This window comes from Nymphaea colorata, chromosome 5 (genome assembly GCF_008831285.2).
Source record: "Nymphaea colorata isolate Beijing-Zhang1983 chromosome 5, ASM883128v2, whole genome shotgun sequence".
Lineage (NCBI taxonomy): Eukaryota > Viridiplantae > Streptophyta > Magnoliopsida > Nymphaeales > Nymphaeaceae > Nymphaea > Nymphaea colorata.
The window spans coordinates 4538700-4565790 of NC_045142.1; the positions used below are offsets into that span (position 1 = coordinate 4538700).

Sequence of the window (27091 nt, forward strand, 5' to 3'; positions counted from 1 at the left end):
TTGTTCAAGCCTTCGAGTAGCCAATGTACAGACCATGGCTGAAAGTGCTACTTGCTAAATTATATTGCTAGGAGATAGCGGTAGGATATGCATATGACCAATTTGGTTTCCAAATACAATTCCACCACAAAAGAATATGAGAGCCACAGTGGATCACGCTTGCAGAACAGCTACCAAATTGATACGGGACTAAATCAATTTACTCAAGCCTTTCAGACCAAATTCAAAATAGTATAAATTTGCTAAATTCAACAATCACCTCTCACTGAATTTATTCACGCCATCAATATGTCTCTGTATGTCAAGAATTGCATGCTTCAACTCTCCCTGTATAAGTGGCATGGAAAAAGTTAACATTCATAAACAACATTAGCAGGGAAAAAGAAAAGTTACTATTATGCTTAAGACTTGATGAAGAATAAATTCATTCAAATACCTTATACTCATGTAAGTACTTGAGGACCGACCCAGTGAAGTGCTTCACAGTTTTGTCCAATTCGTTCCTTCAATCATGTCAAGATGCAAAATTAAGTTAATTAAACAGTACAAGGGAACATAATTGATCAAATATGACAATACTGAATGTCTATTGGAAAGTTGATCTTAGTATGCTGACTTTGTTGATATCTCCTTCTGCTCGGCATACGATGACTGGAGGAGCCAGGTGTCTTCCAAGAAATTGATCCATGTTCGAACAACATCTGATTCAGTCTTACAAGCAGCTATAGACCTTGAAAGTTCCCCTTCCTGAAAATCAAATCAAGCAAAAAATGAGTTTTCATTTTTTCTCCTTTTTCATAAACAAGCAAATATGAACTGAAAGACGCTGGCATAATTTGTATGAGCAGGCAACTGCATCAAGATTGCATAAAGTACCTTTGTATTCAAATGTGAAATAATCTGATTGTTTGCTTCATCAAATTGCTCCTTCTCCTCCCTAGTATTGCGCAGCCGTGCAAGCGCAGCTGCCAAAGAGATGTTGATCTAGACATATGAAACAGCCATCAAGTTAGCCAGTTTTTGTCTTTGCAACGATAAACTGTGGGGAGACAAGTAACACAGACTCTTCAAAAAGGATTGCAGCACATTGCTTTCCCTTTCATTGAGTCATTGATCAAATCATAACTTGTTGATTCTTAAATGTTTATTTGGTTATTTGTGGATTTTATATATATCCTCAAAGCACCCACACCCATGTTTTTCTGAAACATGCCACACGCACACACCACACCTGTGTGACATATGTGAGGAGCAAGGACTTAGCAGTGAAAGCAATAAAACCAAAACCCAGATATACCTTCCCTATATTTGGAAATGAGAGTGAGGGGGAGACGGAGAGAAACGTGGTGACTAAGGTTATCCAAAACTATATTCAATAGACTTTGGCTTACAGAGTCTCCAAACACACAGAACCCCATGTGCTAGAGAACGGAGTTCAATTAGATGGTAGCCCTGCTTCAGGATGGCATAAGAGCAGGGAGGAGAATTGTTAGAATACAAAGTTTCTCAAATTTCTTGAAAGAATCAAAGTTTAACAGGATCATGATATATGAAATTAATGACACAATTGAGGAAGCCTACTCAGCCAGTTTGTGGGGAGTGAATGGCCCCTCACTACCACCGCTCCCTGGTGCATTTTTTGGAAGCCCAAGAAATAATTTCACATTAACCTACCCTCCCAAGAGTCACCACCTTGGCCTGAGAAAATGCAAATAATCACCTCGTGGTACAACCAATTTTTTGAACTGGGAAAGCTTTTCAGTTCATGTGCAGGGTTTCAAGGTCTTCTAGGTCTTTCTTTTTTCCACCAACACCACTTTCTAATCTAGCATAATCTCTCAATGCCCTGCTACATGACGAAATCCATATTTTTTCCTCAAAAGCTTAAACAAGTGTTACTTGTCTAGTTTTCAATTTTCAACAACCGTGACAGCAGACAAGATTAGTTTCAAAATCCCATCATAAGCATACAAGTATATGAATGGCAGCAAAAAGGTAACCACTTCCTTGAAGGAACAAAAAAAACATCATGATTGCAAGAAAATTACTTCGAATAGATCATATATTCATCCTTGATGGCTATCAACTTCATTGTTCATGAATAATGTGGTACTCGTATGCAAGCACTAACAGATACTAACAGAAATGAACAAAATATCCAAGATAGAAAATCACTAATGCACAGGAGAAACGGAAAGCCACCAAATGCAAGGTGCAATACATTGGGAAAGATAATAATAATAATTCAAGATATAAAAGTCATAAAAGATTAAGTTCAGACATCAATAAGAAAGAATGCAAGCCATAACTAATTTTTATGTCTAACATATAGCAAGTAAGACATGAAATGAATATAACTCAACCAGTGCCTCAAGAATATGCAGACGTACCCTTTTCAGTTCGGCCTCAAGTTTGTCCCGTTGCTTTTCTAGTTGTGCAACCTCTTCCTCCAGTTCCTAGGATAGACACGAAAATCATTAAGCAGGCATACTACATAATGGGTTCTATTGATGGTAAAGCAAAAAGCACTTTAGCTTGCCAAGTTGGAAACAAGACCTATGGTAAAACTTTAGTTGCTTCGGAGAATCCACTCCATGTCGTCTTCCCTTTAACAACCACATCCCATAAACATATGCAAACACACATGTGCACACATTTCTCTCTTTTTACCTAGAGGGCACAAATATCTTACATTTTAGACTTCCAGACTTCTCGTCAATTGCTTATGCTTTATGCTTAGAAGTTAGAATAACTTTGCTATCTGTTTACGGCTTTCAGCTTTTTCTCCCTTTTATTGTAAAATGATACTTATTGTTATTCTGCACCCCTTAGTTCTTATATACATTAAGGGCGTTTTATGATTATGCAAAATAATGGTAAGAGTTGGCATTAGATTCGCAATACTACATAATTCCCTCCAAGAAAATTGACAATGATTATCAAAACGACAGGTGTAAGGTGGAATTGCAGTGATGTATGCAGTTAAGGCACCTAGGAGACCAAGAGATTTGGACCTTGTTCACCATTCTACTATGAGTTTTCATGCAAAAAAGGTTAAATATTTCTCCTACTAAGGTACTTGTACCAAAAAAAATGATCTAGAGAAAGTTCATAACAACGTTCCAAGATGATTATCCAAATTGACACCAAAGAAAGAATTCCCACATGGATACTAAAGTTATTCAGCAAAATCAATCTTAGTGTTGGAAGATGGAATCATAACCGAACTACAAATAGAAATATAATAAACCATAACACATAGGAAGTGCGAACAACAGATAAGGTTAGAATATTCAATCAAACAAATTCTCAAATGATTAGCAAAAGTAAATCATAATACATAGAGGAAATACACTGCCTCCTGGGTATTCCAGCTTTCCTTGTCATCTCCCTTGTACCATATCCTTACAGCAAAATTACACAAGAATTGTGTCCTATGTCCTTCTATTGGCATCCTTGTGACAGTCCACAAGTTCAATAAGAAAAAACAAAAGAAGCTTTGGCGTACAAGAACTTGAGAAGGAATGATACCAATTTTTTTTGCACTTAGAATTGACAAGGGAGCATGATAATATTAATAACCTATGTGGAATATCGAAGATACCATTAGGATGGTTCTACAAGCTATAGAAACTAGAAATTCAATAGCAGAAAGTTGTGTAATAAGTGAGTTTTTTATAAGCTAGTATATTTAACACGTCTGTGTTAAATGTGTAAAATAAACTATTGTACTTAGTCATCAAAATCCCAACTAGTTAAACAACTTGTCAGTTGTGTCAGTTGAGACAGTTATCAACCTCACAGTGTTTTAAACCAGCGGTTAGTTGGTCAGACTAATTAGTCAACTTAGTCATTGATTAGATGTCGAGGCCCTGAATATAAATATATAAGTGCATTCATTATGTGTGAGTATACATGTGAGCATGTGTGTATGACTGTTTTTCTGCATTTATTTCCAATATAAATATATGTTTTATTTATTTTTAATCAATTGACTTGCACCAAGTCGGACCTCATAGTCCCAATTAGTCTCAAACTATGTCATATGAGTGCGGGGTGTGGGTGTGGGTGTGGGTGCCAATGCGGCACCTCCCAAAAAATTTGGGTGCGGCAGTGCAGATGTGGATGCCAGTGCGGCACATCCCAAAAAATTTAAGTTTCTTCAGTTTTAAACTAACCAACTAGTTAGCTACATTCACTTCCCAACCAGCTTGGTAGCCTCTTTAGATACTAGCCAACTGGCATATCCAACCTAGAATGACACTAGCAATTATAAGATCTTGACATGATGGTTAGCAACTTACATGTCAATGCAGTGATATGTAGAATTATAACACCCATGAACCCAATGACATATCTAGGTTAAAATTCAGAACTACTTCACTAAGTTACCGCAAAAAAATGTCCAACTAAATTAGGGGGTCAATGGCTTAGTTGATCACACCTAAGTTCCTAATCCATATTGAACCTGTAGAAACACACACCAAGATGGAGAGAAAGAGAAGGAGCACACAATATACGTGGAAAACCTCAAAGAGAGGTGAAAAACCACGGAGAAGCTCTAACCTAGGGGCACAACCGCAACCCTAGGAGAGAGAAAATATTATTCCACTTAATCAACAATTACACCATAAGTGGGATTAAATAAGAGGGAAACCCGCCTAGGGTACCGAGCCACTCTCGGTACCCGTGCCCATGGGACCGGGTCTGGATCCAGACCCGGTTCCCTATACATGATATGTTAACACTCCCCCTCAAGCTTGGCATACATGTCAAACATGCCAAGCTTGCTTACATTTTTCTCGAATTGAGATGTACATAAGGCTTTGGTTAGAACATCTGCAATTTGATCTTCAGACTTCATATAAGGTAGGATCAACTCCTTTGAATCTATGCGTTCCCGTATGAAGTGGCGATCAATCTCCACATGTTTAGTTCTGTCATGCAGAAAGGGATTATTCGCAAGATTAATTGCAAACTTGTTGTCACAGTACATCCTCATCTTCTCTTCTGTTTCAACACCAATATCTGCTAGGAGAATCTTTAATCATAACATTTCTGTAACTCCCATAGCCACAGCCCTGTATTCAGCCTCAGCACTGGATCTAGAGCAAACTTCCTGCCTTTTACTTCTCCATACAACCAGGTTACCCCCCAGAAAGATGCAGTACCCTGTGGTAGACCTCCTAGTATCAGTACATCCTGCCCAATCTGCGTCAGAGTATCCTTCAATATTAAGTTGGTCTTGCTGAGTATAGAGTAATCCTTTTCCTGGGTCATTCTTTAGGTACCTCAACACTCTTTCTGCACTCTTCCAGTGACAATCAGTAGGAGCATGCATAAACTGACTCAACACATTCACAGCATAAGTAATATCAGGGCGAGTAAGAGTAAGATAGATGAGCTTACCAACCAGCCTCTGATACCGCCCTTTTCCTTCCTCATCTAGGATGTTGCCAGTTTTGATGCTTATCTTTGTACCGGACTCCATTGGAGTTAGAAAGGGTCTGCATCCAAGTTTGTTTGTCTCCTTTAGAAGATCCAGAGTGTATTTCCTTTGGCTCATAACCAGCCATGTCTCTGACCGAGCAATCTCTATCCCCAGAAAGTACTTTAGTTTACCCAAATCTTTAAGATCAAATTCAGCAGCTAACCTCTCCTTCATCTTCTTTTTCTCTTCTTCATCGTCACCTGTGACTATCATATCATCAACATACACAAGAAGAAGACTCACCAGGCCATCTCTCTGCTTAATGAATAGGGTGTGATCACCATTTCCCTGTTTGTATCCATTTGTCTTCATCACTATCCTCAGTCTTTCAAACCATGCTCTAGGAGACTGCTTTAATCCATACAAGGCTTTCTTGAGATGACAGCATTTTCCGCTTTGAACATATCCAGGAGGCATACTCATATAGACCTCTTCTTCTAGATGGCCATTCAAGAATGCGTTCTTAACATCAAGTTGATCCATGCTCCACCCATTTTTCACGGCAAGTGCTAATATGACCCTCACAGTTTTCAGTTTGGCAACAGGGGCAAAGGTTTCAAGATAATCAATACCATATTTCTGGCTGAACCCCTTTGCAACAAGCCGAGCCTTATACCTTTCCACAGTAGCATCTGGTTTGTACTTCACATTGAACACCCACTTTGAACCAACTAAATGAGTCCCTTTGGGAATATCCACAACTTCCCAAGTGTCATTCTTTGCCAAGGCATTCATCTCCTCTGTCATAGCCTGTAGCCATTTAGGATCCTCTCTAGCATCTTCCACACACCTGGAAATAACAGACTTAGACAAGGATGTTATAAAGCATTTGTAATTCTTACTCAATTTCGCATAAGAGACAAATCTCTGAATAGGATGAGAAGTGCAAGACCTGGTGCCCTTGCGCAGGGCTATAGGAAGCTCTTCATTGATTAGACTTGGGTCATCCGGGGAGCTCACAGGATTGGGATTGGTTACATCAACATTTTCAATCACATCTGTCTTCTTCCTTCTGTACACCTGGCCAAACAAATGATCACGGGTTGTAGGCTGATTATCAACAAGACCCTCGTCCATGTGACGGTCTCTATCATCTCTGACTGTGTCTGCCACACTGTCACTGGCCTTGTAATCCAAGAAATCCGTAAACTGAATCAACTGATTTGAGGAATACTCTTCACTATTGTGCCCTAGATACTCCCCCTGAAGAGGATTCACATGAAAGTATGTCTCATGTTCATGGAAGGTGACGTCCCGAGAAACATAGACTTTAGAGGTGGTAGGATCAACACATTTGTATCCCTTCTGAGTGGAGGAATACCCCAGGAAGACAGCCTTGACAGACCGAGGATCAAGTTTCTTGAGGGTGGGACTATGGTCATGAACAAAACAGACACACCCGAACACCCGAGGGGTAAGAGGCCAGGGATTCTGAGTAGGCCAAAGCATAGAGTACGGGGAATGGCCCTGCAACACACGGGTAGGCATACGGTTGATAAGGTGGGCACTAGTGAGAAGCGCATCACCCCAGTAGCGCTTGGGAACCTGTCGATGGAACAGAAGAGCCCGGGTAACATCAAGCAAATGGCGATTCTTTCGTTCAGCCACGCCATTTTGGGGAGGTGTGTAACTACATGACGTTTCATGAACAATACCCTTGCTCTTCAAGAAATCATCTAGGGATTGAGAGACATACTATCTAGCATTATCGGTGCGAAAAGCTTGGACAGACGTCTGAAACTGAGTCTCAACAAAGGCCACAAAATTTTTGACAATAACGAGAATTTCACTACGTTCTTTCAACAGATACACGAACGTACAACGGGAGTAATCATCAATAAGGGTCATAAAGTAATGAAAACCACGACAAGTGGGTACTCCCAAAGGACCCCAAACATCAGAGTGAACCAAAGCAAAGGGACGAGTGGTTTTATTGAATGAAATAGGGTACGAGGCCCTAACATGTTTAGCCAACTGACACACTTCACAGGTGAAGGAGTCCATGGAAACAGAATGAAACAAACTAGGAAACAACTTCTTAATCAATGGAAACGGAAGATGACCAAGCCGCTCGTGCCATCGCATAATAGTAGATCTGTCTTCCATGCCTGACAACTGTCGACTAGTGGCTGAAATAAGAGCAGACGCAACCTGCACAGGCAGTCTGTAGAGTCCATCAATAGCCGAACCAATCCCAATCTTCTGCCCCGTCACCAAGTCCTGCAGAAAACACCGATCAGCAGAAAAGATCATATTACAGTTGAGTTCTTTAGTAATACTGCTGACAGATAACAAATTCACAGGAATATTGGGAACATGAAGAGCATTATGAAGACAGTATTTATTTAACAAGGACAAACTCCCTTTTCCAGCCACAGAGATAGAAGAACCATCAGCCATAGATACACGTTGCTGCCCCGAAGACAATTTGTATTCTTGGAACATCTTAGGGTCCCCTGTCATATGATGCGTAGCGCCACTGTCAACAATCCAATCACCATGTGAGGAATTACCTTGGTCACTAGTGGCCACGAGAGCTTGGGCTAACTTAGCCCCCTCAGACGTGAAAGTATCCTCCTGAGTAGTAGACAGCCGGCTGATATACGCTTGCAGTTCTTTGATTTGATCGGAGGAAAGCTTAGATTTGGCAACATTTGAAGGACTACTCTGACTAGGCTCAGGCACAAAAGGACTCCGGCGGCTAGAAGTAGGACGACCCCGGACAAGCCGCCTCTCAAGATGAAGATCCCAACAAAAATCAACAGAATGTCCTGATTTGTTGCAATGGCTACACCGCCGAACAGGACGCTGTCCAATCCCAGAAGCACGACTAACAAAGGCTGAAGGAGAACTCCCCTGACTGGTGTCAATATGCATCACCTGGCGACGCTGTTCCTCAGATTCCACACGGGCATACACCTCTTCAATTCCGGGGACCTCGTCACAATTGAGAATTTGGCTCCTAATGGATTCAAATTCATCGCGTAAGCCTCCAAGGAAAATAAACGTCTGATCCATCCATTCTTTGTCCCAGTACAAGGCATGATCAGACCCACAGTGCCAGTCATCATTCACATGGTAGTCAAGTTCCTCCCACTTAGTCTTTAGGGCTGCAAAGAAAGCGGCTACAGACAAGTCACCCTGTTTAAGAGAGTATATGCTACGTTTGATTTGGTACGTACGCAATACTCTCTTCTTACGGCCATACATCCGTGCAAGCACAGTCCACATGTCGTAGGCAGTCGATTTACGCAAGATCAAAGGCTGAATATCTGAATAAACAGAACTAATAATCCATACTTTAACCTGACTATCTTCCAACGCCCAAGTGGCCCATCGCGGATCGGTTTTTGAAGGTGCAGGCTTCTTCCCAGTAATGTAGGACAGGCGACCACGACTGGTTATCCCAATTTCTAGGGCAGCCGACCAAGAGAGATAGTTATCCTTGTTCAGCCGGATGGAGGTGACTTGAACAGGCAAGATCTCGCTCTTGGTATTGCTGCCCGAGTCTAGGGCATCATCGATCTTGAGGGACATCTCCTCGGCCATCACAATCACCAAGGAGAAAGAATACTCAGCACCAGAAACGACAAACAAGAGGCAGCGGCGCTAGACGACGGCGGCGCTGGACGGCGGCGGTGCTGAAGAGAGCGACGGCGGTGGGCAGCGATGGCACTGGACGGCGGCGGCGCTGATGTGGGCGACGACGCTGGACTACAACGGCGCTAGAGGGCGGCAGCGCAGCAGAGAACAACCGCGCTGGACGGTGGCGGCGCAACTGGCAGCGCTGGACGGTGGCGGCGCAGCTGGCAGCGCTGGACGGCGGCGTCGCAGCAGAGAGCGACGGCGCTGGATGGCGGCGCAGCAGCGGCAGAAAAAACGGCGGAAACAGCAGCGGCAAAAAACGGCGGAAACACGACTATCACACCAACGATCTCTCACGCGTTGGCTCTGATACCATGTAGAAACACACACCAAGATGGAGAGAAAGAGAAGGAGCACACAATATACGTGGAAAACCTCAAAGAGGTGAAAAACCACGGAGAAGCTCTAACCTAGGGGCACAACCGCAACCCTAGGAGAGAGAAAATGTTATTCCACTTAATCAACAATTACACCATAAGTGGGATTAAATAAGAGGAAAAACCGCCTAGGGTACCGAGCCACTCTCGGTACCCATGCCCATGGGACCGGGTCTAGATCCAGACCCGGTTCCCTATACATGATATGTTAACAGAACCCAATAATTTAACAAGTCATTCAAACTGAACCCAACATCCATCGTTGTTGATCTCCAAGTTCCTAACCCACCTCATAGGTAGATTCAGTTCATGTCCAAAAAATACTAGATAATATGGGAGTTATCTACATGCAGTTATTAATATATCTCAAACTCTTACATACTGCCAAGCCACTCCAACAATTGACACTTCACAGTCCCTTATGGACAGGCATCTGTATGTCCTGGTCCAGAGATCCTAGTGTTAATCATAGTTCCAATACCCAAATTGCAAAGACACGGCCCAAAACTGACTCCACCAGTCACAGTCAGAATGGTAGATCTCAACCAACCGCACAGCCAGCTTTAGTTCAAACTATTTGCATCCATAAAGGCTTTAAACAACACTAGGTAGTATAGGATTAAGGTATATATAGCCAATATATCTGAAACTCTTGGATATGAAACTGGTCCCAAACCACATCCTATATGAGTAAGGTTATGAAGTTTAGATAAGTATAGAAGACCTGTAGAATCAATTCATAATATCAAAGAGCATATGGTTTATGAAATTTTTTAGCAACCTGGGGGCTTCTTAAACGCTATAACTCAGAGCCACAATTTTGAAATAAAAACATCCAGGATCATCCTGGCTTCATTGTTCCATGTGAAATGTTCAAGTTTTCTACACAAGGAACTGAGCTCTAGCCTCTAGTGTTTCCTGTTTCGCTAATACCATTGCAGATCCATGTGCCCTTATAATTGTCCTTATATTTTCATCAACATGAACACTTGTTCCTATATCAATTCACCGTTCTGCATTTCTCAAACTATACATAGGGCTGTCATCAATGCCAACAGGCAATGCTTGTGACAAGATACCCTTGATATTTGCGCTAGATCATGAGCATGCTGAACCACCAAGTTGAAACTTAATTTAGTTGGACAAACCATTCATATTGACAATACATGGGATAATCAATTGAAGAAAGTTTTGTGTATACCTTCTCAATTTCATTTGTTTCATTAGCTTTAGCCACACGAAACTTAAGTGCCTCCTCTTTTTGGTGCCTGACATTATTAACAGCATATTTTATCAAATGGAAAAGGTCATTCCAGTTCAAATAGTACAGGTAATAAAGAGGGTAAAAACAATTCAAATATCCAAAACCATTCAGCCATGTGATAGGCTACAAAAGCAATCCCCATTACAACAATCAACCAAATTTACACACGTGAATGGAGTCTAACTGCAGCCAATTATGCTGGTCAAGCAACTATGGGTGCAAATGCACAGGATTTCACTGAAGATCTGATCTGACCAGACAAGTTTTAAAGTGGATAGGGACTAAAAATTAGATCCATTTATTACAGAAATCTGTTATGGAGAACAACTAATCTCATTCAGGTCCAGTGTCAGATGCACTTGCACAGAAAAATCCAATCAATTAATAATAATTCTTCCGAGTTGGATCTGGAGTGACTTTTAACTGCATAGTCACAAAAAACGATTTATTTTCGAAAAAAACGCAAAAAAAACACAAGAAAATGAAATGCTGTTTACAACTTAAAAAAACACATTTTTTTTTAAAAAACGTGAAAAAACAAAAAAAAACGCGTTTTTAACGCACTTTTTCTCTTTTTTCACTTTTTTTCATTTGTTTCATTTTTTTAATGCCAAACAGTTATTTTCTCATTTACTATTTTTTATTTGTTGCAAATCTACTTATCTTTTGATGTTTGTGTTATTATTTTCACACTTATTTTATTTTTCCTCATTTTTATTTTTTTTAGTTTTTTTAAAAAATTACTCGTTTTTTCTTAATTTTTCAAACTCGCCGTATTATACTCAAGAAAAACCTCCCTGTTTAAAACTACGAAACGTTATTTGTAACTTTTAAGTACCAAATCTGGATTAGTTTTTAATGCAAAAGGATCCTACCATGTGTTTATAACAGGGTAACAAATGTTGCTTACTTCCAAATTCTCATGATATTTTAGGCAAAATTCTCAACGAGCGAATTATATATGTTTTTAACCCAAGATTCAGCATCTTTGAAAATACTGTGCTCTTCATCATGTTTTTAAAGGCAAAGGTTCATACTGGTCAGATTGACCAACATCTTGTTAAAGAAATGATAATATGGAGAAGCCACCCGAGTTAGCAGTTTGTGGGTAGGTAAAGGTAACACATATAAGAAACAGCCCTGAATCAGAGAATTATTTGACTTAGTGGTTGCATCAGTGTCGTTGTAATGGTAGCTATGGTTCTTTGATGGCAATATTATTTTTGTGACCAAACATGTTTTTATTTCAATTACAGCATAATACAGTCACAATTTATTGCTAAAATTTAAGAAACATGTTTTCATGAGATTTATGCTGAAATTTTTCCTGAGAAAATAAGATATGGAAGATGTCCCAGGATATTTCTTGCCATGAAGCCGAAAAGGTTGTTCATGGCTATAATCCAAATCCCTCAATACATGAAAAATAGAGGGGAAAAAACCTTAACTCAGAGCCTCCCTTGATGCTTCAACAAAGAAGATAACATTTGGCTAGTCTGTCAGAAGTTGGAACCCATTCAGAAAATAAAAATATATCAGAATCAATTATGTCATTTTGGTTTTGGAGTTAATTTTGATAGATCAGATTGCAAGTGAGAAAGGAAAATTTGAACTCAGATGTGTATATCTTGATTTTGCAATTTGCACCCCTATACAACAGTATGACAAGTTGACAACTTGGCAGCTATAAGAACAATGTTGGGTTTTCTTTTCTCAGCAAAACAAGATATGAAACATTTTGAAATAGCATTTACATCTATGCTATGCATAGTTCCTCTTGAAGCTAGCAGTCATTTGTATGTCCCTTCATCCAGCTTAGATGTACAATACAAGCGTAAAAATGATGAAAATTTAATATTAAGCTGCTAATAGGAAGAAACCTCAAGACATTGGTAACCTACTTTTAACATTAATACAGGTTAGTAGACAACAAAGGCAGGATAACTCTTCTGTCCATAGTAATGCATATCCATGATGCCTGATGTTTTAGATGATACCTATGGTCAGAGATGCGTTTTTCTGCCTTCATGATTGAGCTTGCAAGAGATTCAGATAAGATCTTCAACTTATCAATCTGCATCGCAACCAATAGGTTAACTTGAAGGCATAAATGTTCTACATAGTAAAACAAAAAATGAACTATCAAACGGTTTCGTCTTTTAATATCTAATTGCAGCATGAGTTAGAGGCCCTAACTACCATTAACAAGTCCTTCCTTTGAATGTGCAGAACAACCAACAACTTGAACTATACACAGAACTATGCACCTGACAACTTATGAAACTTAGGACCAAGGCTGTGACTTGCAGCAAGCCTTTTTCCTCTTTATGATGTGAAGCATATGTAGAGAATAACTTCATAGAAACTATGAATTATCATGGTGAACATTCTTGACACTAAAAGGTCCACAGCTAAGTCACATGGGTACTTCAATAAGGACCACGTACCTATGTTGCCATACCCGCACCCAAAATGAGTACTTGGACACACTTGGGTACTTTTAGATCAAAAGTCAAAACCAACCCAACCTGCTTAATTTTACATGATTCAATGTTTTCCAACTCAGTTTTCATTATGTTTTTAGAGTTATTGTTCATTAACATTTAAAATCACTTGTTTATTTAAATGTTGCTTTTATTTTGATTTTATACTATTTTGTGTGTATAAATATATATATATATATATATATATATATATATATATATATATATATATATATATATATATATATATATATATATATATATATATATATATATATATATATATATATATATATATATATATATATATTCTTGTCGTACCCCATACCCACATTTTCTAAAGTTGTTGTGTCTGTACCCATATCTCCGTACCCGTACCTGAACCGCACCTGTACCCATGTGACTTAGGTCCACTCACAACCACAGCATATGTAATACTCAGGTTATAATGATGATGTTCACCTTGCAGCAACAAGACAAAAGCACCATAAACCAGAAATTCTAACGGTAAAATTCATGAGATAAGATCCTTTTTTCCCTTTATTTTTCTATATCACATGCCCTTCACTGCCACTCACATAATTTTATTTTCTGAAAAGAAAAACCATAGGCAGGACCAGGTTAGCTATATTTGACTTTCATTGTCTGCTACACACTTCTACCAGCAAAGATAAACCAGAAAAAAAAAAACCTTAGCTAAGAAGTAACGGTGACTGCAAGTCAGATTCATTCGAAAAACTAGAGCAACAAGTGCAAGCTTCTGCATTATCAGAGGAGGTTGAAAAATAGAGGAGCATGTCGATTGTCCAGTCATGTGAATCACCTAAACTTCTACAATATCAAATAATACTAGATATTTTAGTACTAATCTCCATCTTTCAATGCATCCAGGGCAATGTTGTAAAAAGTTATCACAAGTTGTATTCCGGTGAATAGATATGTGGTATTGCAAAGTATCGTGTTGTATCATACCTGTATCATAAAATTATCTTTTTAATTCAAAAATAAATAAAAAATCAGTACAGAACAATTAAACTTATTATAGCTATGAAGTTATGATTAACGAACATTAGCAAGTCATAATATCATATACTAACACAACATGATCTAAGACACAAAGAAATATAACACAACATGATCTATATAATAACTCATAAGTCATACGATCCATAACACATCAAATAACAAGTTTTAATTGTTATGCACCACATCACGAATGAGATTATTCAATTCTAATGCAAATAATAAATGAAAACAGTCTCATTCATAATCTTCATCATCTTAATTCGCATCTTCATCTTTCGTAGAAGAAATCGGAAAAACCTGCTTTCTTCAAACAAGAATCAATCACCCGTGCACAAATCTACCCTCAAATCAACTATTTCACAATGAAATTGATGATTTCCTTTCAAAATCGGCACAAACTCCCCTCCTCCAACTCTTAGATATGTTTGGACATGAAGGGGGAGGCAGGTTTTAAAACTTATTTTGAGAAAGGGGGTTTCAGACCCTTTTTTTTAATACACCCGTATCATACAATATGGAGTGTATTGCCCCCTTATCATACGATACGGGCCCTGTAACATAAGATACATGTAATACGCATACAATACAGTACTTGTTTGTGAATCTGTGATACGAGTGGTGTATTGTATCACGAATTTAAAAAGCGATAGTATGTAACGTATGATACAGCCCCATATCAGAACAATATGTACAACAGTAATCTAGGGGCTTTATGCTGTCAATTCTATTTCTTTCTTTCTTTTAAATTCAAAAAGGAAAGAAGAGAGAATAAAATGATTCCTAGTAAAACTAACAAGACATAGTAGGAAGGTACTGAAAAGGATTCAAGTTTTTTACAAAAGTTACTTGAAATGTATCCCTTCCACTCAAGATAGACGTCAGCCACCCCCTCATTTAATGCTTACAATTTCCAAAAATCTCTGAACATTTATCAAAAGATTAAGAAAGTTGACCACTCTATATAAACAATCTAATAGGAATAGACTTTCGCAAAAATATATTCTCATAAAAATGAAAATTGATAAAGTGCGTGCAGATTTTCATAAACACTATAAAACATTATATAGAAACAATTTTCATAAGTGGCCTTTACCATTTCCATGTCAAGGTGAAAAGGCAAAACTAAAAGATATAATCCTGAAGTTAAAGTGTAAACTATGCACCATTTCCCCACCCCCACATACCTAGAAGTCAAAGCCACCATAAAGCATTCTTATGTATGCAAGGACAAGGTCTAATTTTCCAATAAGAAAAAAAGAAGAAAAGAAAAAGACAAAAGACGAAAAAGACCAGTGCAAACCTTTTGAGAATGTATCTCAGCTGAATCTCCAATATTTATCAGTTTTTTCTTGAGCAGAAGACCTTCCAAGGTGGAACAGATCCGCACATCTTCCAGTGCTTCTTTCAAACCCTACAGTTTCAGAGTAATAGAATACAGTATGTGCTATAAAACCCTTGCAACAAAAGGTATGCATTCAAAAAACAAGTTCGTGCACTGCGAAATTATCAGGCAAGAAAGTACTAATAACTTTTATAGATACACAAAAACATAGCTCATCACTAAGACAAATGATACTTTGTAAAACAAGGAAAACTAGCTGCAAATCCCCAAAGCAATTTCTCTCTACAAGATCTTTGTGATGCAGTATTTGACACTGAAACAACCAGACCTGAACTCAGCAACACTTTCTTGTCAAGAAAGAGTGCATGTGAGATGCATAACGATGAGAAAGAGTGAGTGAGAGAGAGAGTGTGCTATTGTGCAGACACGAGATGTTTAAATGATTCATGTAGGTCACATGTAGTAAATGAATGATCAATGGCCTTACCTCCAACAAGCAACTGCCTCATTTTTGTACCAACATATAAGGTGTACAAATGCAGTCAACCTATGGTCACATCGAGGCAGGGTGCTGGTGTGGATATGGGTAGAGCATTTTTCAGAAAAACCTGGGTGCATGTAACATCTATATATATATATATATATATATGTGTGTGTGTGTGTGTATGTGTGTGGATAGGTAGCTAGTAGACCCTCATGTATTAGACATGGTGGGAATCATCTAGGCCATCTATTCTGATGAAATCAGATGGTGAAGATTAAATTGCAAATATAGAAGCCAACTTCTCTCTCCCTTGACAAAAGGATGATTCCCATATATAATTTATAATTTTATATATATGTAATTATATATATATATATATATATATATATATATATATCATAGTCACAAACAACGTCTTAGAGTTTTAAACGGCGAAGTTTTTCTCAGGTATACTACGGCAAGCTTGAAAAAAAAAAAGAGGAAAATATGGTAAATTTTTAAAAAATTTAGAAAACTAAAAATGGGGGACAAATAAAATAAGTGAGAAACTAATAACACAATCATCAAAAGATAAGTAGATTTGCAACAAATAAACAATAGAAAATGATAAAAAAACACTGTTTGGCATTAAAAAAATGAAAAAAGTAAAAAAACACGAAAAAGGCATTAAAAACGTGTTAAAAACGCTTTTTTTTTAGTTTTTAACGTTTAAGAAAAAAACCATTTTTTAAAAAGTTTTAAACAGCCATTTAATTTATCGCTTTTTTTCAAAAAAAATGTGTTTTATGTGACTGAATTATAAATTATATATGACAAAGGAGGAGAGGAGGGAGGAGGAGGAGGAGGAGGAGGAGGAGGAGGTGAGGAAGAAGAAGGAGGAGGGAGGAGGGAGGAGGGAGGAGGAAGAAGAAGAGGCTGATGGTGGGTTGTGGTAAAGAATGAAAACGATTGGGATTTTTTTAAATCCTTTTCTGCTTTAAACTTCTTGATTGTTATCATTTCCAAAAGAGTTTTGTTCTTTTTAAATTTTCATCATTTTACTCTTTAAAATCCTTTTTATTACAATACAAAGCTCCTTATAAAAGATTTTCTTTACCTATAACTCTCTCTCTCTCTCTCTCTCTCTCTCTCTCTATATATATATATATAAGGAATAAGAAGTGGTTGATGGTAGTATGTGCTAAAGAATGAAAACAACTGGGGCTTTTTGTAAATCCTTTTTTGTTTTAAACTTCTTCCTTAATATAACTTCCAAAAAAGAGTCCCATTTTTTTAAATTTTCATCATTTTGCTCTTTAAAATCTCTTTCATTACAATACAAGGCTACCTAACAAAAGTTTTCGTTACTTAAAATTTTTTTTCTCTCACACATACACTATGTTCTATATATATATATATATATATATATATATATATATATATATAGCGAATAAGTTATAAGTAAATAAAAATTTTTATAAAAGATTTTAAAGAGAAAAATGATGAAAATTTTGAAAAATCACTCCTTTTGCAAATAACAATGAGGAAGTTTAAAACAAAACAAGATTTACAAAAACCCCAATTGTTTTCATTATTTACCACAGCCCACCATTACCCTCTTCTTCTTCCTCCCTCCTCCGTCTCCTCCCTCTTCCTTCATCCTCCCTCCTCTGTCTCCTCCCTCTTCCTTCTTCCTCTTCGTCTCCTCTATCAGTCACATATGGAACATCAGAGACACAAAGGAGCTCTCCATTTGCTGGGAAGGCTGTCGTTGTTGCCGGTGATGGCCAAAAGAGAAGGACCCCCCAGAGATGCTAGCCGGAGAATCAGAGACGGTCATTGACAAAGTTTTGTCCTCAACAAAGCACGAACATATCTCAACTCACCATTTGACTCTAGTTAGGTGCCCATCAAACAGAGGACAAATTTGGTCTCATGTAGCTTACTGCACCCGATGGGCATGGACTACATCTGATTACATGTCTGAGCTGCACCAGCAACCGCACCCTTGCCGACGTAGGTGCGGCTGCTATTTTGGTGAGTCCTTGCAATATAGCAGTCAAAATGACCACATACTACAAAGCATCCATATTAGGAGTAATAGGATTTTCTTGTGACTTGCAACTGAATATCGACACATGAACATACATAAAGAAACAAGTAGAATATGAGCATTTTTTCCAATGAACTAATGTTTGATGAGCTATGTAGTTAAAAGTTAAAACTACTAGGCAAGCTTAGGTAGCAGTCCTAAAAAAGGTTCAATCAGGCCTAAATGGCACCGAGGCAGGCCCATTTGACATGAAAGAAAGGGGAAAAGAGAGCAAGAAGAACAAAAAGAGGAAGCCACCCCACCTCATTCAACATATTAGATTTAGAAGATAGAACAAACAAATAGATAAATAAAGTTTTACAGTTAAGATTAAAGTAAAATTATTTTTTTGCTTGGGCCAGTAGGAGCTTCCAACTAGGTGTATAGGCTGTCCAGCCATTTCCTTAGGGCAGCCCAAGCAGGCACCTAGGCGGCTAGGCCCATTATTGTCCACAAAGTAGACAAGATATAAGATAGGCACCATTATAGATAGGAACCACTATACCAAGTCTCAAATTTTCCTGAATGGCAAGCAGGACCACAAGATTCCTGTTACATTTACAACACATCCACATATTTTAAAACACACACCTTGGTAGACATAGGAGCCTTACTACCAGCTGCATCTTCAGTATCTTCTGCTGAGGGTGATTCTGATGTATTCTTCTTATAGAGTTTCTGTTCTAAAACCAAGGCTTCTGCATCTATCCTGTCATCAAGGGGAGATCGAAGGATGAAACAGGGAACATATGGAACAACAATCTGACTAATATAGAGAAAAAGTAAACTGTGACTGCACCTCATGAATGTCATGAAACTCTAATTCATATGTGTATAATGCGTAGCACAAAGTCATAAACAACATGGAGTGTAGAAAAAGGAGCAAACATAAGGAAATCCAATTCAAAAGAAGGCCACCAATCATTATTTTATGTTCTTCTGAAGAAGCACTCCATATTTCACATGCAGTTCATTGTGAATCTGAGGCCTGCCTTATTTTTGGAAGATCAAAAAGTCTTTTGCTAAGTCAAAGGAAATACTGGAGCCAATCACACCACCACAATGGTAGAGGTGGGGTAATGTTAATTGTGTGAGCTTTCTTACAAGAACCAATGAATGAAAGGATGAAAAAAGGCACGCTTAATAGATTTTATGCTGAATCTGTGTATATATGTCCGCAAGTGCAAGTTGTGTGTGCCTATAGCCCTTTGGCTCAAGGCTAGCTGTGTAAACTAGCAAAAATACATCCTTGACATTGACCTTCTTGAACAGTTGCAAGCCATTTTTTTGCATCAAGCTTTTCTATACTATTCGGAAACATTGCTTATATTGCACTTAAAATGACTGATGAGAATGCCTAAGAATGTGTACCAAACAGCATATAGGTCATTGAGATGAATATGAAATACTAATCCGTGGAAAATTTTAAACAAGAACATTATGTAGAAATGCACTTTCAGTTCATATAGAATCTTAAACTAATATCCTTGAAAAGCATGAAAAGTAACTCAGGAAAAAGAAAACCTCGTTAGATCAGCATTTAACTTCAGCCCCGTAATAGCACTTTGTGCAAATTGGAGCAATTCCTCCCGCTTTACCTGAAATTTTTTCAAAAGACACGAACTTAATGGATAGATCATCTGATCAATATGGGCACTTTTGTGTATCCAAAGGTTCACTCGATGAATCCATGTACCATTCGTAATCCTTAAAACTAGGAAAGCTCAATACATAATAAGTCTAGATTGTAGAAAATGCATAAGGCCCCTCCTTTAAGGGCATATTAAAAGCAACTGGGCATGAGAGACAGGGATAGTCTAGTAGTATCCTGGAAAACACCCTTATCAAAAAGATCCTGATTGATACTTTCAAAAGCAAAAATCTTTGTCGAACAGTAAATAGCTGAGGTAGAACTTTCAAAATTCATTATCACAATCAAAACTCATGATCAAGTCAAATCTCCATTCTGAAGATACAACAGACTTCCATACAGAATGTACCCAGACAAAAGGATCTTTGGGATGTCACTTATATGATGTCACGTATCAACTACAAAATAATAACCAAAAAACTTCTAAGAAAGCTGTCTCAGGAAACAACATAGCACCTGCAACACAACCACCAATTGGTAAATTCAACAAGGAATATAAGGACAAATTCCACATTCTTATTTCAAATTGTTTCTCTCTCTCTCTCTCTCTCTCTCTCTCTCTAATACACACACACACACACACACACATATAGACACACATTGATTGCTAATGTTTAAATGGAAGCTAGCAGGTAGGCAACTTACCAGCACTTCTTCATCATAGGTTGAGAAAGATTTTGCCAAGTCCTGTATGCTACTAACAATTGCATTATGTACTTCCTTTCCACCCGTAAGAGCAAGGCTATCAAAGTGTAGATTCCAGAAGTTAAATACAGCAAACCCATATACACATAAGACCCGTTTTGTAATTTTAAAAGAGGACAACATAAGATAAGACAGTGAAGCAGTACATAGAAATGAGGGCAACAACAATCTGAACCAACTTCCCCTTCTACTTGAAACAAATATAACCGGTAACTCGAAATGAAAAAAAAAAAATCCTATAAAGTTGAAAAGGAACCACAACTTCGAATAGATTCAACCAATATTAGCCTCCAACAAAAGTTAAACTGAATAGAAAGTATTTCATTGCAGACAGATACTTTTTACCCTTTAGGTCAATTTTGAAACACTATTGATTTCCATGTGCATGTCCTTCATGGAAAGAAAAAAAGTCATAGTGCAATACAAAACAATTGAAATTCAAAACCAGCTCCAACCTCGTATTCTTACCTCCACCTTGTATATTAAAGGAATCAAAGAATTTCTACCTTAACTAGTTCCAAAGTAAAACAGTCATGCACACAGACACACCATAATAATAAACTCATAGAAGCACTCAACCTTTTAACATGCAGTGCATTAACTCTCACTCAGACCAGTTGTGCACAAAGGAAACATCAAGTGCAGCATGTTATTTACCTGAGGTTTTATGTCAACCTACCACAAAACAAAACTTTTAAAATACCACATATAACTAAGATCTAAAGAAAAAACAAATCCTCATCCACTCTGATAGGGAGGGACAGTAGATTCCAGAATTGCTGCCTCTTACTCAACTTGCAACAAATAAAGGTGGGTAAGCCCCAGTGGCATGTCTGCTGTGGATCTGGTAAGAAAATGGCCCTATCCTAAAGCAATCTCGGAACAGACAAACAAACCATATGAAAACTAAGTAAAAAAAGGTAAACTATAAGTTAAGTGAAAATGCCTAATCTTATAAGAAAGTTATAGAATTAGATGATTAAGAAAGTACTTGTATCATGCAATAGAATACTGAAAACTAGTGACACTTAGTAAAGATTAAACTTACAAACTGATACGGTTCTCAAATAGCAATATTACCAAGATATTTGTGCAACCACATACCACAGACTCAGCTAGGAGGGTACCTGCCCATGTCAACATAGCCAAACACACTTGCAGACACGGGTGCAGGTTTGAACTTGCCATGGACAGGTGCACTCCGAGCAGCCATGGCTAGAATAGTCCAAAAATGAAAAATCGACTGTCAACTTTGACCACTTCCATTTCTGTCTCTCTTAGGATTAAATTTATTAATTTACTTTAGTAAGAAAAGTAAAAAAATAAAAACAAAAGAGGGTTGAAGTGAGACCCTCTTCATCTTCCGCAATGATCAAAGTCAAACTGGTCTACCTTTTCCTAATCTCAGGCGACCAGCAAACAATGATTCCCCATCAACTAATTGCCCCTTCCCCATCTCAGTGCTCTCTATCTCCCTCTTCTTATGCAAGATGGACCTAGACGCCACCAAGTCAGCATTGTATGGTTGTGTTAGACAACTGTGCAGTTGGCTATTTTTGGACGGTATTTGCATGTTATTGTCATTCATATAGCTAGTCTGTGGACTATGGTTGTGTGCTTGTGGACTCAGCCATGTGTTTATGGGCTAACATTATGGCTGACCGGCTGTGACTGTGGACTGTCTTTTCAAATACAATAGCTGATAAAGGTAAAGGGAAGGCAGTTACGAGCACATTTGCAGAAGTTTTAGTGAAAGTGTTCAACCTCTGCTGTGCGAAGAGCTTTCAGAGCAAAAACAATGACAAAACCTAAAGACCCCAAGAAAGACACTTCGCTTATCAAGAAGGCTACTCTGTGTCCACTTAGAGGGTATCTTCGTTTGTTCCGGTCATCGAATAGATGGAACAACTCTCAAAATCGGTTTGTGTTCGGTTCATCCTTCGAAACCATATCACATCCCCGCAGAATCAAGTAGAATCATTCTGATGGATGTAACAAACAAGAGTAGTGAGTGGGATGGGAATAAGGGAAAGTAAACATAGTAACTACTACATCTTAATCAATCTTTCTTAACCACTTTGGAGGCTTATTATAGAAATAAAAGCTAGTGAACATGGTGGAAATGTGCAGTTTATTTGTAATTTATGTCCCACACAATGTGTTGGCTCATCCTCATTTGTTAAAGCAGATCTTTTGCAGATACATGGTCAAAGAATTAGACAATCTAGTAGGGTTGACAAAGCAGTGTTTGACAAGTTAGAAAGAGGACAAGAGGAAACTGAAAAAGACAAAAATTTAGAAACATTAGATGGATTTCTATACTGTTTAAAACTTACCTGTTACTGTGTAACCTTGCAAATCTAAGAAACTTCAATGATAACAAAACCGAAAGTCTGAAACCATATGATAGCTTGGACAGTGAAAGAAGGGTACAAGGTGTTCTAAAGGACTCAACATCAATTCAAGCTCAGTCACGGTATAAATGAGTGGTCCTGGAAATTGACATGCTATACTAATTATCTACAAATCAGGTTCCTCATTAGGGTACTTTATTAGGAATTTTTTCTGCTTCTTGCTTCCTTGGAACTGGGGTTATTGGGCACATAGGCAGTTAGGCAAGAAATAAAAAGTTCCAAAAATACAACTATGAGTTATCTAGTTCGGACATGATCTAGTTCTTGTATCTCATAAAAAATTAGCAAACATCAGCAAAAAAAAATAGCTTACACAATATGGTAGTTGACATTCCCAGAGAAAATAAAAATTATGTCAAACAGGAAAAAATCCCCTCCCCCTTGCAGATTAAGTGTGTTGAATGGTGACTCGACACATTCCTGATCTGTTAAGATACACTATCAGAAATTACCAAAACACATAGTCCTCCAGCTTTAATCTACAGCTAATGATACATGCAACTTTCATATTCTTGTGCAGCCCCTTCTTAGACAACTAACAGAAGAGTATGTACAAGAGAACCATCAGCATAACAAACATGTATTTTGTCCCTTTCTCCTTAGACAAATAATGGGAAACCAAATATGTTTAACTGTTAAGAGGACCATCAGCATTCCAAATATGTGTTTTACTATACATGCAGTCGACTATTAAAAAAAACCACAAAAAACTCATGACGGAGAATTGTTTCTGTAATCTAACCTAACTTTGCACAAACCAGAGAATAAAAAGTGAAGATAAACCAGAATGAAAATAGAAATTCACGTACGCAAATATCTCCAGCAACAGATTAACTTCTTCATCAGTCGGTGCTTCAAGAATCTGATTCAGACAAAATATGGAACCTGCAATTAACTTATATGATCTTCCAGTAGAGCAGCAAATTTAGTGTACCAGGATTCCAACCATCAAAATCAACAAACTGTAGACATCCAATGAATCATATTTGCAACAAAATAATCTCGTATCTAGACCAAAAAAATTCACATGTTTGCAATCAGAGGCTTTCTGTATGGGACTTACGTAAAAACTTCTAAAGGACAAACATACCATGTTCAGTGTAATGCCTTCAAGCGCTTGACTGTGAAGAAAAACATCCCGAAAGGTCATCGGTTCCCCACCAACATCAGCATCGTAAAACAGTATCTATTCCAGAATAACAGAAGAAATTCTTAAAATAAGCAGCAAATGGTGGGAAATGATTCTCACTAAGCAAAAAATAAGAAATAAAAAAATGACATGGACCAAAATAGGAACAAAAACGTCAAACACAATGATCTTTAATTTTTCTCTTGTTTCTTTTTTCCTTGGGATTGGAATTCCAAAGATGGGATTTACCTTTCAAACTTTTCACAACAGCTACTTACATCAGGATGAGAAAGAGGATAATTAAATCCTAATTAATGCATAAGCAGCATAACAGTAAGGAAACATGGAAGAAAAACTATGAGTGCCATTATCTTCACATCTACTTACTAAAGAAGCCTTTCTTGGAGAAAGTTCCATGTCATCAAGAGTACGAGGTGATCCCGGGACCTTTTCTGTGGTCTCAGCAGCACTTTCAGATATACTTTCAATTTCTTTCAGCACAACCAACCATCTTTTCAGTAATTGCACCCTTTCAGGCCCTCTACAAGAAACAGAAACTTCTTCTAGCCTTTTAACTGTATGCTTAAAACTTCTAAAATTTCGAGCAACCTGGAATTTTGTAATGTATGTAAGCACATAAAATTGCAAAACAAACTCATAAGGTAAACTAGTACGAAACCTTCGAACTGGCTGTAAAAATATTGACGTAAAATATGAGAATAAATCCCATGATTGACAAATATAAGATGGACAAACTTAGTCTTAACATGATCACGTATTCCAGATTATATCAATACAGATCTACATATACAGTATATGAGATCCAGTTTACCAAAGACATGCATTGATGGAGCTCCATTTAACAACAGGGATCTCCTGGAGTTTGACAAAAGACATTAGCACCATATTCAATGTCAAACATAACTGGAGAGATCATGCCATCTACAACTAAACAAGAATTATATTTTGAATTAAAGAAGAACCACATTGGATGGTATTTATGAACACAACATTCTATGAACAGAAAAAGGAAGATGGGTATAAAGATACTGCAATTTTAGACAGTGCTTAAAAGGACAAAAGTGGCACAAGTGACATCAACTATTTATTGTAGGATAGAAGCAGCTACCTCCAATGAAACATGATCATATACATGGGATAGCTGTGTAGCAGAAACTAGAAAGAAAAATAATCATTTTCTCTTGATCCGATGGTAAAAACCATATTTTAAAATGCAAAAAAAATTAAAGTAAAAAATGCTGGTCTAAACTTTTGTCTTAGTAATCAAAATGCAGTTAAAAGAAAACCTAGCAAGAACTTAAAGTATTCACCCATGCAAAATCAATTCAAATCATCCATAAAGAAAAAATGAAGAACAACCAATGTCCTAAGATTCTAACGGTTTTACAGGATTTTAATCCTCTTTTACATAACCAATAAATAACTTAAATAAGTTAACATGCAGGAAGAAGCTCACATTCTTGAGTCCAGACAAAGACATCATAAAAATGCCTTCAATCTCCACAACATCAAGTCCAAAATCAACTTGAACGACTCATAAAATATCTCACAAGGATGACAACAACGCTATGAGCTCAAAGGCAGAAACAAACACTTATATTTGCATATCAACAATAAGTGTACTGTGGCACAAGCATATAGAAAATAAAATTAAAAAAAAAATGTTGAAGGTAAGGCATGGAAAAAATATAGACAAAGATTTTATGTGTGTGTGTGTGTGTGTGTGTGTGTGTATCTCATCTGTATTGAAACTAGCCGTTGGACAAGCTCCAACAACTAGATTGCAAGCCAACAGCTAGCTCAGCCAGGTCAAAGGTCAAATGACCAGAAAAGAGGCTCAAAAATCATAAAAATAATTAGGTAAAATCAAAAAATAAATTACATAAACGACCTGTATACAACATACACTATTTTATATACAAATACAGTTAGATGCCAAATATATGCAGATATAGAAATATGTATATAGTATATACAGTTACACACATGCACATTGTTAGTGTGCACATACAAAGAGAACACGATTGTATTTACACATTTTCAAACACGCCTATCCCTTGAAAACATTCATGGTAGATTTTATGATTCTTTATTATTTATATTTTTACAAAATAGGCAGAAAATCATTACTATAATATTTATTGTTAACAGATGAAATGGAGACCAAAATCAACCCTCTATCTGACCCAGTTCAAATAGGTCCATTGCCCATCACTTGAAGTTCATATGAACAAAGTTTGTTCTCATTAGGGAAAAACATGAATAGAAAGCTAGAATTCATTGATGCCTAAGTCACATGGGTATGGGTGTGGTTCAGGCATGGGTACGGAGATACGGGTACAGACACAGCAACCTTAGAAAATGTGGGTATGGGGTACGGCAAGAATATGTATATATATTTATATACCAAAATAATATAGAATCAAAATGAAAGCAACATTTAAATAAACAAGTGATTTTAATTTTTAAATAAAAACATTACATGTTAATGAACAATAACTCTAAAAACATAATGAAAACTGAGTTGAAAAGAATTAAGTCACATAAAATTAAGCAGTTTGGATCGGTTTTGATCTAAAAAAATACCCAAGTGTGTCCAAGTACCCATTTTGGGTATGGGTATGGTGACACGGGTACGGCAACCTTATTAAAGTACCGGCATGACTTAGATGAAGCCCATAGACACCACAACGTAGGTATTCCATTGCTTTCAACTGGTCAGAACATAGTGATGAGCTGACATGTCCAAGAAAAGCTTTAACTTAGGCTTTTAATGCTTCAAACACAGTGCCCTCAAAGCACCAAGCAATTGAATGAGACACGATCTTAGCAAAAACTAACAAAGAGAAATAGATAAACAAATAGATGTTTGCAAAAACTACTTAATGTTTTAGCATGATAGAATTACCATGGGTCTTAAAAAAAAACACGCTTAATTTTTTCTACGATTGATAATAAGGCTTGTGAGTTTATTTCCATCAAAATAGT

General features: G+C 37.4%; 1 protein-coding gene across 1 annotated transcript in view; it reads right to left on the reverse strand.

Annotated features, from left to right (window-relative positions):
- The window catches only part of LOC116254244 (uncharacterized), a 31591-nt gene that overhangs the window by 2923 nt on the left and 1577 nt on the right, over nucleotides 1-27091 (reverse strand). The window contains exons 2-15 of the mRNA XM_031629487.2: nucleotides 24470-24691; nucleotides 24044-24139; nucleotides 23763-23815; nucleotides 20480-20576; nucleotides 19708-19781; nucleotides 18775-18892; nucleotides 15587-15697; nucleotides 12775-12851; nucleotides 10715-10781; nucleotides 2391-2456; nucleotides 877-984; nucleotides 617-747; nucleotides 437-503; nucleotides 260-327 (exon numbers count right to left, since the gene is read on the reverse strand). Of these exons, the coding sequence (XP_031485347.1) occupies nucleotides 260-327; nucleotides 437-503; nucleotides 617-747; nucleotides 877-984; nucleotides 2391-2456; nucleotides 10715-10781; nucleotides 12775-12851; nucleotides 15587-15697; nucleotides 18775-18892; nucleotides 19708-19781; nucleotides 20480-20576; nucleotides 23763-23815; nucleotides 24044-24139; nucleotides 24470-24691 (1355 nt within the window). The remainder of the gene's footprint in view (nucleotides 1-259; nucleotides 328-436; nucleotides 504-616; nucleotides 748-876; nucleotides 985-2390; nucleotides 2457-10714; nucleotides 10782-12774; nucleotides 12852-15586; nucleotides 15698-18774; nucleotides 18893-19707; nucleotides 19782-20479; nucleotides 20577-23762; nucleotides 23816-24043; nucleotides 24140-24469; nucleotides 24692-27091) is intronic.